The sequence below is a fragment of the Petaurus breviceps genome, unplaced genomic scaffold (assembly GCF_028583685.1).
Source record: "Petaurus breviceps papuanus isolate PSGF00001 unplaced genomic scaffold, PetGlider_PUasm1.0 227, whole genome shotgun sequence".
In the NCBI taxonomy this organism is placed as follows: domain Eukaryota; kingdom Metazoa; phylum Chordata; class Mammalia; order Diprotodontia; family Petauridae; genus Petaurus; species Petaurus breviceps.
The window spans coordinates 15,902,309-15,919,789 of record NW_027185896.1 but is presented as its reverse complement, the minus strand read 5'-3'; the positions used below and the strand labels follow the sequence as shown (position 1 = coordinate 15,919,789).

General features: G+C 45.0%; 1 protein-coding gene across 5 annotated transcripts in view; it reads right to left on the bottom strand.

Moving 5' to 3' along the window:
- NBEAL2 (neurobeachin like 2) overlaps positions 1–17,481 on the bottom strand; it is a 149,931-nt gene that overhangs the window by 68,847 nt on the left and 63,603 nt on the right. For all 5 annotated transcript variants that reach the window (XM_069095908.1, XM_069095904.1, XM_069095905.1 and 2 more), the window contains exons 2-6: positions 14,806–14,894; positions 13,841–13,990; positions 11,663–11,744; positions 10,698–10,825; positions 8,597–8,679 (exon numbers count right to left, since the gene is read on the bottom strand). In XM_069095908.1, coding sequence (XP_068952009.1) covers positions 8,597–8,679; positions 10,698–10,825; positions 11,663–11,744; positions 13,841–13,990; positions 14,806–14,894 — 532 coding nt within the window. The remainder of the gene's footprint in view (positions 1–8,596; positions 8,680–10,697; positions 10,826–11,662; positions 11,745–13,840; positions 13,991–14,805; positions 14,895–17,481) is intronic.

Sequence of the window (17,481 nt, the reverse complement as noted above, 5' to 3'; positions counted from 1 at the left end):
GAGGCAGCCCATGCCCTTCTGTGAAGCTCAAATTATCAAGGTTTTTCCTAACATTCTGACTATATTTATTCACATCTCTGGAAGTTCCCCCTCACCCAGTGCTTCCAATTCTGTCCTCTAGTCTCTTTTCCACATGATAGCCCTTCATATACTTGAAGATGGCTTTTTTCCAGCTTAAACCTTCCCAGTCCTTTTAACCAGTCCTCATGGGACACAGTCAGAAGGTTCTTCACCATCTGGGCTGCCCTCCTCTGGACCCTCCCCACCTCATCAATGTCCCTCTTAAACTGTGGCTCTGAGGGCATCTACACACACACACACACACACACACACACACACACACACAGAGAAATTAGTTGCCCAAGGTCACCCAGATCATAAGAAGCAAAGTCAGGAATAAAACTCAGCTCTTCTGACCACAAGTCCAGCCCATTTTCCTTTCACCTCAGATCCCAAACTGGGGAGCCCTTAGCATAAGCTTCTCTTGGGCAGGGACTGTCACTTTTCTCATATCTGCATTCCTAGCACTTACTTACTTATTCCTAGAACATAGGAAGTGCTTAATAAATGCTAAATAATCACTCCCTTCTGCTATAAAGGAGAGAAGTCATCCATCAGAGTGAAAGACAGATAGGGCCGATGCCAATAAGAGTGGGAACAGCTCTGCCAGAAATGGAGATGGCAAAACAGCCCAGACACAGGAAGCTGAAGGGCTGGAAATACCAAGTGAATGGTGGAAATAATCTGATAAATGTTACTGGCAATACAGTTTGAAATGCTATTTATTCAAGTATTATAAAAATGCAGAATTTTTGTTTTACTGGGACCATTGGCTTCCCATCTCTGGGTGTCCCTATCAGCTTCAGAAACTTATTGGCTGTGTGACCCTAGGCAAGTCACTTAATCTCTATGAGTCTTAGTTTCCTCATCCATAAAGTGGGAATAATAATATCTGTACTAGCTACCTCACTGGCTTTATCAAACAAAATAAAGAAGGGATTGATCTTTGAAAACTTGGAAATGCTTTATTAATGTCATATTATTATTGTTATTGTTATCAAGTATAAGAGAAGGGAATTGGGTTAGATGTCTGCCAATGCCCTTTATAGGTCTACACTGGTGATCCTATTGGGGTTCTTAACCTTTTTAGTATCATAGACCCCTATGGCAATCTAACGAAGCTCACAGATCCCTCCTCAGAATTATGTTGTTAAAGGCATAAAAGACATAGGATAGCAAAGGAAACTAATCATATGAAATATTTTTTAAAATCGTGCTCATAGACTCCATGTTAAGAACCCTAGCTGGGTAGGAGCTGAGGCCTAGACTCATCCTCAGACCCTGGCAGGTCCCTGCCCTTTCTGACTGTGCAATTTCTTCTCCTGAAGAAATGGGCCATCTCCAGATTGCGCTTTGTTTCTTAAGTGGCCTTGGGCTCTGTAGAATGGAAAGGGAGGAGGGTTCTGACAATAAAGTGCTGTAAGCTAGTGATCCTGGCCAGGGCCACCATCCATGGAGGAGCCAGGAAAATTGAGGTGGAGGGGAGTGCTGTCTATAGGGCAGCTTTGAGGGAAAAGTGAATCAGGGCCTTGGCCAGAAGGAAAGATGTAGCTGCCATCTATCCTGCCAGGATCAACTCAGGCTGAGGAGCCATTAGTCACTGGAAATTGCCCCAGGGAGATTATAGTCAGGGACCGAGGGGTCCAACATGGTACCCATGTGCATGCACTTACATAGCTGCCCACAAGGAAACACTCTAAAAGGAATGTCCACATATCTGTAGGCGTCATGGTCTACTGAACTGCATTTTGGAGTTAGGGGAGAGAATCTGAAGCCCAGTCCTGCTACTTATTACCTCCATGACTTTGAGCAAGTCCCTTCTCTTCATAATAAGAGGGAAGGACAAGATCAGGAGTTTTTAAACTGAGTTCCTCAAAGAGGCCAGAAAATCTGGGTAAGAAAAAACATTACTTGTTTATTTTCACTAACCTATGACTGAAAGTTAGCATTTCTTTCAATTATTTAAGAATATCATTCCGGACAAGGGTCCTTAAGCTTCACCAGGCTGACACAAGTAAAATCAGGAATCCCTAATTCTGTAAGGTCCTTGCTGCAGCATGCTGTCATGATTGTCTGACTCACAGAGAGGCAATATTTTTCAAAGACATAAAGACAACCTGAATACCAGAACACATGTGGATTCATGTGGGAGAGAGTGGACTTGTGTTTTATTCCAGAGGGCAGAACCAGGGGTAAAAGGTGGAACCCATAGGAGAGTGCTCAGTATTAAGAAGGTCTTTGCTCATAGAATAGCAACAAAAGCTGCCTAAAACTGGAATGGGCTATCCTGTCAGATGGTAAGCTCTCTGTCATTGGAAGGGTTCAAGTAGAAGCTGATGGCCATCCCAGCTGAGATGTTTTGCAGGAATTTCTGCACTGGGTAGGAGGTTGGATGAACACTTTGATGCCCTCTGGGGCATTTATTAAATAATACTGTCAATCATACTTGCCTGAGTATAGGGGGTAGATGTCACTATACTACCTCTGCCCAGCCCTAAGGTCCCTCTCCACCAAGTCCTCACAATTCAATGATACTCAAAACCCAGAATACATACACACACCAGACACATTCATAAAGATGCAGAGTCAAGGGGCCAACTGGACTCACACACACACACACACACACACACACCCTGAAGAACACCATACATGGCTCAGAGACATAATCCTAAGAACAAGACTATAACGCAGAAACACGTGTGTATGCACATGCATACAAAGATGTAAAGGCATACAAAGACACACACAAAGTCTGAAAGAAACAAACAGCATATATATATAGATATGAATATATAAAGTCACAGGAAAAAAACAGAGAGAGATGTGTGTGCACACATAAAGATGCCCAGAACCATCAGAAAGACAGTGTAGCACAGAGGAAAGCAACACTGGCTTTGGAGTCATGGGATCCAGGTTCAAATCCCAGTTCTGCCACATATTAGCTATGTGACTTTAACTTCTCTGGGCCTCAGTTTCCTTATCTATCAAATGAGAAGACTGCACAAAATGTCTCTGCTGCTAATGTCACTGATAGCTTTAAATATACGATCCTCTATAAATACAACATCCCCCCATATATACAAAAACAAATATTGACCCAGGTATAGGGACAAAGACGCATCAAGAAAAGTGGATGTGAGAAATCATAGAATTTCCTGTCACACCCATAGACCACACTCTCTTTTTCCCCTGGGCATGACAAAATGCAGTTCTTACAATTCAGGTCACATCCATATGCACACGTCCCTCTCCTCACTCTAAGTGTGTGTCTGCTTTTTTCTGAATCAATGAGGAAGGGTAGAGGGAGGGGGAATCAGCTCCTTTCGGCCTCTTTCCCTTGGCAAAGCTCCCAAGCCCTCTTTATTCCCCCTGAGGCTACCATTGAGCCATGATTAGCAGGGGAAATTGGTGGGGAAGTCCCGACCCCCAGCAAGTGCTGACTTAGCAGCTGTCCTTCTCACATGTAACTGGAATCTCCCCTCTCTCTTTCAAGGAAACTCTCCTCTCTCTTTCAAGGAACCTCCCCTCTGAAACATCCTGCTTTTCCTTTCCAGTCTGGGAAGCCCTATCAAGGCTAAAAGGAACATATTACATGAGTAGGGCAAAGATACAAAGTACAGGGGTGTTAACGCGCTAAGTACCTAATAAGTACTTGCCAAACATAATTTTGTTAGATTGAGAAGATTAGAAGAGAAGCCGGGGGTCCTGGCTCCCAGTGTAAGGTTCTACAGGAGCGCTCCTCTAATACATAAAAGCTTTTCCCATCTCTGACTTCCTTAGCATTTCACAACAGCTCTGGGAGGCAGACACCTCTGCCCTAAATCCATCTCTCCAGTCCTGAACCTCTCTCCCAAGCTGCATTCCTTTATTTGCCATAAGAACAGCTCCACCCGGGTCCTTTAACAATACCTCAGACTTATAAAAAGCAAGATTTTTATCTTTCCCTCTAAAGTTGCACTCCTCTTTTCACCCAACTTTCCATGACTCAGTTTCCCCAACTATAAAATAGAGATAATAGCACCTACCTTGCAGGGCTGTTGTAAGGATCAAAAGAGATAACATTCATAAAGCACCAGCACACAGTAGGCTCCACATAAATTTTTATTCTCTTCCCCTTCCTCTCAACTGTCATGGAGGCCTCCCAGCTGAGTCATTTGCAAAAAGGATAAGCTTGGGGCTTCTAGGTGGCGAAGTTAATAGAGCACTGGCCCTGGAGTCAGGAGGACTTGAGTTCAAATCTGACCTCATACATTTAACACTTACTAGCTGTGTGACCTTGGGCAAGTCACTTAACCACAATTGTCTTGCCCTCCAAAAAGGAAAAAAAAAAGTGATAAGCTTGCTCTCTATGTCTTTATCCAAGACATTAATAAAAACACAAAAGAAAAGCTTCATTGTTCAGGTGTGTATTGGTCTAGACAATCTCTACAGTCTCTTCTCACTTTGAGATTCTGGGATTCTTCCCTCTATCTCACCTTTCATATTTAATCAGTTTTCAAATCCTCACTGCTGCAACTGCTCTCACGTCAATTCCCACCGAAACCAGCTCTGTTAAGACCTTCATTAACATCAGTCTAGAATAGTTCATTGGTCCCCTCATTGGTCTGATCACCTCTCTCCCTCTCCAATCCACTCCTCACACTGTCAAATTACTTTTTATACATAGCTCTGACCATATAACACAAAACTCTCTATTGGTTCCAAATTGCTTGAAGAAAATCCAAGCTACTTTTCCTGGCATTCAAGTTTTTACTGTCTGGGGTCACCCTACCTTTCCAATGTTACCTTGTTTTATTCACCCCATACAATCTATGTTCCACCCAATTATAGGGACAGAGACTGATTTTAAAAAGTAGAACATTTTAAAAAATCTTAAAAAAGAAAAAAATACTAGAGATACAAATGGAGGAAAACATAAACCTATATAATTTTAAATATACTAAAGAATTTTTGAAAAAAGAGAATAGCAGATTAAGGGGGGGGGGAATGTAATCTGTTGCTTATAAGAAACACTGGGGGAAAAGCAAAGATATGCATAAAACAAAAAAAGAGACTGGAACAAAATTTACTGCGCATCAGGGTAAATACAAAAGAGCAGAAACTGCAACCATGCATCTCTAATTGGCTTTGAAAGTCCTTCATAGCTTGGTCCACTCTTACCTCTCCCATCTTCTTATACCCTAGCCCCTTCCACGTACTCTTCTGATCCAGGGACACCGACTTTCTTGCTGTTCACTGGCCAATACATTCCATCACTCAGCTACGGGAGTTTTCACTGGCTACCCTGTCATTCCTAGAACTCTCTCCCTCCTCAGCTCCACCAGTAGCTTCCCTTGCTTCAGATTCCAACTACAACTTCAGTGTCTGCAAGAAGTCTTTCCTGATAAGACTTACATGAACTGATGCTGAGTGAAGTGAGCAGAACCAGGAGCACATTGTACACAGTAACAGCAACATTATGCAATGACCAACGTTGATAGACTTAGCCCTTCTCAGCAATGTAAGTTCGTAAAACAATTCCAAAGGACTCATGATGGAAAATGCCATCTACATCCAGAGAAAGAACTATGGGATCTTTTGCAGAGCTTTCAAAGCAGACTATTTTCTTCTGTTTTGTTCCTTTTTCTTTCTCATGGTTTCTCCCATTCATTATAATTCTTCTATACAATATGACTAATGTGAAAATAGGAATGCTTAATAGGAATGCATATGCACAGCCCATATCAGATTGTATGCTGCTGTCTTAGGAAGGGAGGGGGAGAAAATTTAAAACTTACGGAAATGAATGCTGAAAACCAAAATTAAATAAACTTTTAAAAAAGAAGTTTTTCCTGATCCCCCTGAATGCTAATGGCTCCCCTCTAAGATCATCTCCAATTTATCCTTATTTGCACATATGAAATATTTGTACATGTTTTGTAAACCTCTTATTTGTACACAGTTGTCTGAATTTTGTCTCTCCCATTAGACAGTTAGCTGCCCAAGAACAGGGGCTAGTTTTTGTCCTTCTTTGCATTCCCAGGATTTAGCACTGCCCCTGTAACATAGTAAAAGCTTAATAAAGGTTTGTTGACTATCAAATGAAGTAAAAACAAAAATTCATAATATAAAGAGAGATAAATGAAATAACATTATTCTTAGAGGAACCAGAGACAACAAACCATTATGAATATTAAACTCATATGCACCAAATGGCATAGTTTTATAAAGTCATAAAGGAAAAATTAACTGAACTGAAAAAAGACACAGAGAGTAAGACAGAAACAGTAGGAGATTTTAATGTCCCTCTCTTTCTGAGTTGAACACAACAGGAAGATAAACAAAAGGAAAATACAATTGGGGGTGGGGGGAGAGAGGGTTACAGAAAAGATTTCATCAGAGGAAAAACTTTCAAACACTTAGAGCTGCAAAGGTAAAATAAGATGCCTGGAGGAGGAGTTTAAGGTCCAAATGGAGACTGATTCCTCACTCATCCCACGCAGTTTATCTGTTGCCAAATTTTATCGTTTCTATCTCTACAACATCTCTCATCTATGCCCCCTTCTCTCTACACATGCAGCCACATCCTGGGTAAGGCCCCTGTCACCTCTCACAGGGACTACAATACTACAACAATCTTCTAACTGATCTTCCTGCCTCATGCCTCTCCCTGCTCCAATCCATCCTCCACACTGCTGCCAACAAAGTTTTCCTGGTGGATAGGTCTGCCCATGCTGCCCTCTCCCAATAAACTAGCAGCCCCCTCTGGTCTCTAGGATCAAATACAAACTTCTCTATTTGGTCTTTAAAGTCTTTGGCCTTGTCATATATTACTTCCTTTTATGTACTCTGTGCTCAAGTCAACATGGCTAGCCTTGCTATTCCTTACACAAGATACTCATCTCCCACCTCCATGCCTTTGCACTGGCTGTCTCTCATGTCTAGAAGGTACTCACTCTTCCCCTCCACCTCACAGAATTCTAGATTTCCTTTAAAAATCAGGTCAAATACCACCTTCTATGTTTACCCCTTTCTGATCCCCCAGTTACCTCTCCCCATCCCCCAAATCTTGCATTTATTTTGCATGAACTTCTATGTGTATATGTTTTCTCCCCCAAGTGAGTATAATCTCCTTGAGGACAGCAGCTCTTTCACTATTTTCTTCATATAACCAGCACCTGGCTTACAGTAGGCACTTAACAAATGCTTGTTGATTGACCGACTCAGGTAGTAATTGGACTGAAAGGCATCCAATCATTTCCCCTCTCTAGGTCTCAATTTCCTCACCTGTAAAATGGGGCTAACAGTGGTCATACAACCTAGATCACAGAGTTGTTGGCAGTTTTGAAAGCCCTTTGTAACAGTACTTGAAGCACTTTATAAAGTCTGATGTCAGTGACCCCTGAGTGTCCCTTTCAAGTCTCAGATTCCATAATTCTATGACCCAGGTTCAACAGACAGTTCTGGTTCTTATCTGCCATGACTTGTCCACGGACGTGTAACTTCCCCTTTGCCAGCTTCCTCACTGACAAAATGAGAAATATCACACTTGCACTTCCCATCACAGTGAGGATGGGAGGAAAAGCACACTGCAAACCATCCAAAGCCATAGAAAGTTCAGCTATTAATGCAAATATATACGTACTTCATTTTCCCCCAATTACATGTTAAAACAAGTTTTTAATATTTGGTTTTCTTTTAAGTTTTGAGTTCCAAATTTTATCCCTCCCTCCCTTCTTCCCCTCCCCGATCCCTGAGATGGTAAGCAATCAGATACAGTTCATACAAGTACAATCATTTAAAACATTTCCATTATTAATGCAATTATTCTTACAGGTTATTTTAAGTTGATTCTATGATCAGAGGGTTGTAAGGGGCAAAAGTACCAGATTTGAAGTCAGGGGACCTGAGTTCAAATCCTAACTCTACCAGTTCCTACTTCCTACCTACAGAAAATCCTTTGGCAAATCACCTTCCCTTCCTCTTCCTTCCTTACTAGCTGTGTAACCTTGGGCAAGTCACTTAACCTCTTGCCTCAGTTTCCTCAAATGTAAAATGGAGACAATAACAGCCCCTACCTCCCAGGGTTGTTGTGAAGATCGAATGAGATAATATTTTCACAATTCCTGAGTTTCTGGGCCTTAGTTTCCTCCTCTGTAACATTAGGGGGTTAGACTCAGGGGTCTCTAGAGTCCTTTCCAGTTTCAAAAAAAATGAATGAGTGACTGCTGAATTAGGGACTGAATGAGTAACTGGGAGGGAGAAGGAGGAAGGAATAAATATTTATTGAGGGACTATTATGTTTCATCTCATTTGATCTTCACAACAACCCCGGGAAGTAGGTTACTACTGATATTCCCATTTTACAATTAAGGAAACTGAGACAGACAGAGGTTAAGTGACTGGCCCAAGGTCACAGCTAATAAGTGGTTTAGGTCAGATTTGAACTCAGGTCCTCCTGACTCCGAACTCAGAGGTCTACCTACTACACCACTAGATACCTTCTTACCAGCAGGGGAAAACAGAAAAAAGAGAGGAAAAAAAGCATTGGACTCACCTTGAAAGAAAGTGCTGAAGTCCTTTGGCAGAGCTGCTGGGGCAAACTTGTATTTGCTTTTCTCCTTGGGACTCACGACTTCCCTAAAGGAAGGAAGGAAGGAAGGAAGGAAGGAAGGAAGGAAGGAGCCCCTGAGGCTAGGAGTTGGAAAAAAGGACTGTGGGTGCAGGTAAGGCATCGAGTGCTCCTCAGAACACTGCCGGCCTGCCCATCACCCCTGATTTCCTGTACCTTTGGTCTATTCTCAAATATCTGCTCCCACCCACCCACTAGGGCCACAGAAATAATTGCCCAGGCAGGCCCCCCAACCAGACCCTCTTCCAAGGCCAGTGATTGCCCCTCCTTGGAAAACCACTTCCTCCAGGGGACCCACATATGTGAACCTCAACCCTGCAGAGCATGACTTAAAGGGTCACTTTACAACAGATATTTATCACACTTTCTCTACTCCCACCCCTCAAAAAAAGAGAGCGGAGAAAAGTGCTGACAGGAGTTCCATATAGCCTATCCTCACTCACCCCTAGAACTCCCCAAGGTCAAACCCTGGAAGTTAAAACTCCTCAGTCTGGAATTCAGGGTTTCCAATAATCTCCCTCCATGTATACATTCTACTTTCACCAAACTGGTGAATTCCTTGCCTCATCGTTCACATCAGACCTTTGCTGACACCACTCCACTCGCCTGGAAGGCCTTTCCTTCAAGGTCCAAATCATTTATTCAACCAGTCAGCAAGCCTTAATAAACACCTATTAAGTGTGTACAGCACTGCCTCAGTTGCTAGGGTGTTACCAAGGTCTTCCTTCCTGCTCCCCAAGACTATTGCAACAGTCCCCTATGTCTTCTTCCCCTCACAAACGAAACTAAACCACCTCCAGGCTAGCCTACTTGACCTCAGTTCTGCCTGGTGGAATCTTCCTGGAATCCAGATTCATCGTGTCTGCAGCAACTTTGCTGAAAAGTCTATAGCAGCATCTGTGGGCTCCTGGGCAAAGGCTAAGGTTCCATCCATATACCCTGTACTCCAGCCAAACTAAACTTTCTCCTAAACACGCAGGCTTTTATATGTCTGAAATGTCTTCCCTCCCCGTTTTCACCTGCCAAGCTTCTAGAGAGATTTTCAAGCCTATCTCAGACGCCACCCTTCTCCAGGAAGCTTGCTCAATCACCCCCCAGCTTATGAAAGCATTCCCCTTCAGACCTCAAATGACGCTTTGCTGCTCTCTCAATATTAACACTTATCCTGTAATATTGTACGTGATATTATCTGTGTTGTTTGTGTCTTATCCCCTCATTACATTGTGATCTTGATGGGGACAGGGGCTGTGTCTTAGTTAAACTTTGTACTTCCAGTGCTGAGCAATGTTTGGCACACAGCATTGCCTAATAAATATTCTATTTTGCTTTAACAATTGAGTGGATGACACTTAATGTCCATATGACCTGGAGTAAGTCACAGTAATCACTCTGGGCCTCAGTTGGCCCATGTGTGAAATAAGGGGGTTGGATTAGAGGGCCCCTAAGGTCCTTCCTTGTTCTAGAGCCTATGAATGAACAAATCACTGATTCTTAGCATGGGAAGGAACCTCAGAGGTCCTCTGGTTCACCCCACACCTGACCAAGAATCTCCTCTAAGTAAGTAAGGTAAGGCATGGTCCCCATCCTCAGGGAGCTCAAGGTCTTAGCCAAATCCACCCCTTCCTCTAGAAAGGGCCACCCCTCTCTGACTCAGGCCACAGTGACCCTCCCTCCTGTGAGTTCTTTCAGACTTGGTGTCTCTAGTCTCTCTTTAGGCAGGCCTCAGTTATCATTGGCTTTCTCTACCTGTCTGGTGTCCCCAGGCAGAGCTGGTAGTCCCTGAAAACAAGGCTACTATGTTCTTGTATCTCACCAGCCTTCCACTACTACCACCACCCCCCAAAGGCCCAGTACAGTGCTAGATACAGGGTGGGGTGAGGTGGGATTGGGAGGGTTTGGGGTCTTTTGTACTGTTGTTAATACTTTCTGATTGGTATAATCACAGTCCCTTGGCCCTACTTCCCCTATTCCACATACATACTGCAAGTCCCTCCATGGTCTTCCTACCCTGCCCTGCCAGTCTCACCCACTCAGCTGCCGTCTCCAGGTCTGATAGGGATCAAAAAGGCACTCCAGAAGATGGAGGGCATGGAGGGCCACACTCTCCAGCTGAGACCTGCAGGGTTTGTCAGGGGCTGGGGCACCTTTCTTTAGCTGGAAATGGAAGAGAGAAGGAAGGGCGGATTAGCAAGTCAAAGAGGGAATCAGGAGGGCAGCAGAGTCCCACTGAACTGAACCAGGCAAGGTCACCAAGAAGCCTTGTGGTGGTGTATGCTCTGTAAGTCTGACCTTCACAAATGGACTTCGACTCCCACTGCCCCCCAGCACAACTCAGCACTGGGCTGAGCACAGGGATCATTCAGCCAGGACTACTGGAGGTTTTCAGGCCCCAGCACAATGAGGAACTTTCAGAGACACACATTCACAACATCCACAATCACACACATTTTGGGGGGACAAGATCTGTGATTTAAAAGGAAACTCTCAACCAATAGAGATATTTAATGATCTATAACCACAACTATCAACACTCAAGCACATATACATTCTTTTTTTTTTTTTGAGGAAATCAGGGCTAAGTGACTTGCCCAGGGTCACACAACTGGATCAGGGCTAAGTGACTTGCCCAGGGTCACACAACTGGTAAATGTCTGAGGCCGGATTTGAACTCAGATCCTCCTGACTCCAGGGCCGGTGCTCTATGCACTGCGCCACCTAGCCGCCGCCGCCCCCCCCCCCCCATATACCTTCTTAAAGGCACTCACAAGCAAGCAGCTATGATACCCTGAGTGATCCCCACAGCTGTGTTTGTCCCCCTGAGTAGGTAGGGCTCTAGTTTGGAAAGGGATTTAGATTTGGAGAGGAATTTAACACCAGGCTACTAAAGAGAAGACACCTGGAGAAAGGGCAGGAGCTGATTATCTTGAGTCCCAGAGCATGGGGAAGCGTCCTACCTGCTCTGAGCCCCAGCCCCTACCCAGAGGGGCTCACCTCAGTGCTGCAGGCCCCCAGCATCATTATCACTGGGGGGATGAAGATGGGAGTCTTCTCGGCCTGGACGTTCTCTAGGTTCCTGCAAGGATAGAAGAAAGGGGAGATAATTAGAAATTCAAGCGGAGGCCTGTGAGCATCCTGAGTGGTTTCCCAGGATTTAAGCACACATTGATATAAGGATGTCCTGACCCTGAAAATGAGTATGTGGTTGTGCCTATGATAATAAAGCAGCAGAAGGACTGACCAGGACCTATAGACACATGTCTAAAGAACAGTCTGAGCCCAAAAATGCATACACACAAAAGGGCACAGAAAAGAAAATGGGCATGAAAGGATGATGGCAAAAACCCCTTAGCCCCAACACACATAACACACACACAGAGACACAGACATACACAATCACTCTGGTAGGCTCTGCAGAGAGTTGCTCTCATCTTCCAGAGTGATGGCAAGATAGGGATAAAGGAAAAGAGAAGAGGGGAGGTACAGGCAGAAATAAAGAGGAAAGAGAACAGCATCTCCTCCTTAGTCTACTGAGGGCATTCCTTTTCCCTCACTGCTCCTCCTAACATGGGTCATTAGGAGCCATTCTGGGGAAGACGTAGGATGTAAGGGACAGACAGAGAGAGCCAAGTACACCCCTGGCCTTGGTCTGCTTGGTGTACCAGGGACAAGGATGAAAGAAGGGCATCAGTCTGCTTTGGCCCTACTAACCTCAAGCCCAAATCACTAGGGGCATCCCCCTGGGAAGCCATGTGGAACAATGGAACAACCCCTGACCTGGGAGTAGGGAGATCTGGGTTCACACTTACTAGCTCTGTGACCTAAAGCAAACCACATCATCTGTCTGGGCTTCAGTTTTCTCCTCCAGAGAGCAGGGACAATAGTCCTTATAAGGCCAATTTTAGACAGGATATCCAAACTGTTGCCAAATCTTGTCACCTCTCCACCTTTACAACATGTCTAGCACACATCCTCTTTTCTCTGTACACACAGCCACAACACTAATCCGGGCTCTCAGCACCTCTGCCCCTGGACCACAGCAGGCCTCCCTCCCTCAAGTCTCTCCCTTCTCCAATCCAGCCTCCATTCACTCAACCATCAAGGTGGTGTTTCTAAAGTGTAGGTCTGACCACGCCCCCTCCGCCCCTGCTCGCTGAGCTCCAGGGGCTTCCCCATTACCTCCAGAATCAAATATGAAGTCCCCTAGAATTCAAAGGCTTTAGTAACCTGGATCCTCCCTACCTTCCCAGTCTTACTTCCTATATGCATTCAACAATTCAACAATCCAGCAGCCCGGGCTGTTTTTGTCTTTCTTTGTGTCCCCTGAGCTCAGTACAGGGCCTAGAACATAATAAGAACTTAATGAATGCTTGTTGACTAACTGAAGAAATGTTTTATGAACTTTAACACACTAGATGAGTGGGAGGGACTCTAACCGTCACCTACTCACCAGTTCCCAGGGATGAAGGAGAACCTCATCTTGTCCCCCATCCCTGGTTCCCCTCTGTCTCACAGAAGACATTTGGAGGGTCCAAGCCCGCCTTCTCAGGCTTGGCTGTTGGCACCCAGGCTGGGTCTGCCAGGGGGGTCTGCATATTCTATGAAACGTACTGTGGGCACACATGTACCATCCATGTGGGCAGGAACACAAACATACATACCCACACAAGAGACTGCTTATAAATGTTTACTGAACTGAATTGAACTGGAAGGATCCCAAGGTACTCAGAAGGAAAGGTTCTGATGCAAGACTTTGCCAACACTAGGGGTAAAGTGAGATAATCCCCCCAAGACTCAAGGAATAGAAAAGAAAAAAAACCAAAGGGGTGACCTTTCCATCCCAGAACCTCAGAATGTTTGAGCAGGGGGAAAAAAAACCTTACAGTTCATCACATTCAATCTCTCTTCCTACTTCAGATGGGTAAACTGAGGGTCAGAAAGAGGAATGGCTTGGCCATGGTCAAACAGCGGACATAATGAAACTTCAGAGGGTGCCAGAAGTAGATGGGATTTTCGATCGCAGAAAGTTAGGGTCCAGAGTGGTTCCTGAGCCCATCCAGCTTAAACTGACAAACATCTCCATTGTAAAGAGAGGATAACTAAGTCTCCAAGAGGGTGCTGCTGCCCTGGCATCCTCTCTCTTCCTCTATCCCAACACCTGGGCATGCCTACCTGCAGATAATGATGAAGAACTTGAGAAGAAGCAGGGCTTGGGTCAGGTTGGCTTCCCCCAGGCACTCGGCACATAGCCCCAGCTGCTGCCCCAGGACCTGCAGCACATTCTGGGGCAGGAGGGGAATCTCTGATGTAGCCTCTTCTGGCCTGGGGTGGAAGAGAGGTATCATTGACAGAGAACCTGGCTGCCTTCTCCCTAGTTCCATCCCCTCAGTGTCTACTAACAAGGGCAAACCCACCTGCTGCCCCAGTCTGAGCTCTCTACCCTCTACCCCAGTTGGTTAGGCTCCCTGTTGGGGCCACTTCCCAGGAGCACAGGAGCTGACAGAAGGCCCTGAGAGGATGTGGAGCAATGATGATAAAAACAATAATAATACTAAATAAAACCCAGCATTTACATAGTGCTTACTGTGCTGGGGACTGTGCTGAGCCCTTTTACAAATATTCACAGCAAACCTAGAAGGGAGGTGCTGTTTGTTATTAGTCCCACTTTTTTTAACAGTAGAGTTAATTATGGTTGATAGAGATTAAGTCACTTGCCTACTAGGGTTACCCATCTAATAAGTGTCTGAGGCTGGATTTGAACTCAGGTCTTCCTGACTCCAGGCTCAGCACTCTAAACACTATATCACCTAGATGTCTAGAAGGGTAGAAGGTTTTCCTCTAGTCTTTTCCCCCTTGATAGAAATTAGCTGTTGACTTGGAAGGTAGAAGGAAAATCAAGGATGAGTAGAATGGCAAGGAACACAGTGGGGTGGGGAAGGTCAGGAAGATCGGGCTTCAGGTGGGGGGAACATGATTTCCTATGTGCTTGTGTGTGTTTTTATACTACTTCCATGTCTGTGTGTGTCTCCCACAGCTCATCCCTCTCTCCCCACTTCACCCCCAGTCACACTTAGGTGGAACAGGGAAGGGTCTGCACCCTGGGCCCCTCATACCCCTTGATTCCCCCTACCCTTCACCTTCGAGGCTCCAGAGAATGCACCGCAATGACCTTCTCAAAGCTGGTGACGAATGCTTCCAACCATTGGTGCAGGTAGCTCAGGTCTTTCTGCAAGAAACACAAGGCCCAGTTCTTGGTGAGGTTTCTGTTGGAGGGCAAACAACAGGCGCCAGATGCCCCAGACTCTCCTATTGGCCAGGTCTGTTCATGGTGTGCAAGAGCATTGAATTTGGAGTCAAAAAACCTGGGTTCAAATCCTAACAGACACTAACTAGCTGAGGGACCACGGGAAGAACACTGCCTTAATTTCCTCACCTCTAAAATGAGGCAAATAATGCTACTATATATAATAAAGGAATATTGCAGAAAAAGAAAAATAAAAAAAAGTGGGGATTTTTTTTTGAGGCAATCTGGGCTAAGTGACTTGCCCAGGGTCACACAGCTAGTAAGTATCTGAGGCTGCATTTGAACTCAGGTTCTCCTGACTCCAGGGTCATTATGCTATACACTGAACCACCTAACTGTCCCTGATTGTTATTATCATTATTTTTTTGCTTTTTGGGGGCAATTGGGGTTAAGCAACTTGCCCAAGGTTACACGGCTAGTTTTTTTGTGTGGGTGTTAAGTGTCTGAGGCTGGAACTGAACTCGGGTCCTCCTGACTCCGGGGCCGGCGCTTTACTCACTGTGCCACCTAGCCCCCCTCCCTGATTATTTTTTAAAAGTCATTGTTACTACTGTTGTTGTAAAAGCACATTAGAAATAGGAGATTCTCTTGATATTGTATTTATATGTGTAAATATTGTGTCCCCTAGTAGAAGGTCAGCTTCTTGAAGGCAGAGATTAAACTGTTTTGGACAGATGAGGAGCTCTCCATAGCCCCAGGTTTCACCTGTCCTCCCAGGATTTCGGTCTTCTACCTTTCCAGGTGCCATACTTTTCAGCTTGAAGTCAATCCCAGTCCCTGGTCCTCCTCCTCCACTTCCTAATTCATCCTGCCTACAGCACCAGTCTGCTCTTCCTAAAGCATGACTCTGATTACTTCTCTGCTCAAACACCTTCAATGGCTTCCTATGGCCTATGGGATAAAGTTCTGCCTCCTTATCCAGGCATTTAAGACCTTCTAGAGTCTCACTGATAATGCCAGCCTTTTCTCACACTTTTCCCTTTCACCAACCATACATTGCACTTACATTAGTCTCTCTTCCCTGTTCCCTGAACAAGCCCCACACTTCCTGCCCCTCCTTCAGCCCCTACTTGTCTCAATCTTACCCATTCTTTTTTTTTTTTTTTTAAAGCAATTACGGTTAAGTAACTTGCTCAAGGTTACACAGCCAGGTGTTTCTGGGTGGATGCTAAGTGTTTGAGCCTGGATTCGATCTCCAGGTCATCCCGACACTGGAGCCGGTGCTCTTACTCGCTGTGCTACCTGGCTGCCCAATCTTACCCATTCTTCAAGGCTCAACTCAAATAAACTTCCTTGACATGGCCCCCTCTAGAAGTAATCTCTCCCACCTCTAACTCTAACAATATTTTCCTTATATCTCTACTTTCTTTTTGTGCTTCTCAGCAGATATCTTGTATGATAGTTATTTCTTCATGTGTCTTAGCTCCCCACGAAAATATAAGCCCACTGAGGGCAAGACTTGTATCTTATCCCAGACTTGTAACCTCAGACTGGCTTTGACTCTTCCTTCTTCCTAACCCCCTACACTCAATCAGTTGCCAAGTCTGAAGAAAGCATCACAGTGTCATGTACAACACTGGTACAAAGAACCTGACTTCCAATGCCCTCACTGCCACTTACTGCCTGTGTGGCCCCAGGCAAGCCCCTTCCACTCCATAAGCCTCAGTTTCATCATCTGTAAAATAAAGGGGTTGGATTAAACAGCCTCTAAGGTCTCTCACAGCTCTGTACCTATGATGCTGCTGCTCCCTAACATGTCTCCAATCCATCCTCTCTTTTCCATTCCGGCCACCCAGCCCCATCCTCATTCAGGCCCTTGTTTCTTCTGAACTCCTATTACTGTAATAATGTCATAGCTGGTAACTTCTTCTTGCCTCAGACATCTCCTGTCCAATCCATTCCATACCTGCTGACAGGGCAATTAATCTTCCTAAAACTGCTCCAATCACATTACTTCCCTCCTCAAAACCATTCAGTGACTCCTCATTACCTCCTGTATAAAGTAAAAACTTGTAGTTCTGGAATCCAAGGTCCATTCTACCAGGACAGCCTTCCGTTAGCCCCTTGAGCAGCTTGCACACAGGAGTTTCAATATAGGAAAGAAGACTGGGGGTCAGGAGGCACTGCTTAACATGGGAAAAGGCCATGGTGGGATCCCTGGACAGCATGAAGGAATCAGGGCCCCCACGGAAGGGCACAGAGAGCCAAAGGAAAAGCCACCACCGTTTAGCAAGGGATGGCCCTGACCCTGATCTCAGCCTCCCAGATCTGCCAGACCAGAACCAGCAGACCCCAAGTCACCATGCAGGGATCTAGGAGGCCAGATGTTCAAGGTCAACATGGGATAAGTGCCTGGCCAGAAGAGAGATCTCAAGGTCACAGGGTGGAGGTACAAGGCAGTGTACCCATTATCAGGTATATACCCACTTCTAGCTTCCCCTACCCCCATACAAACACACCTCCCCACAATAATAATCATTCTATTTCCATAATATTTAAAAATTTACTA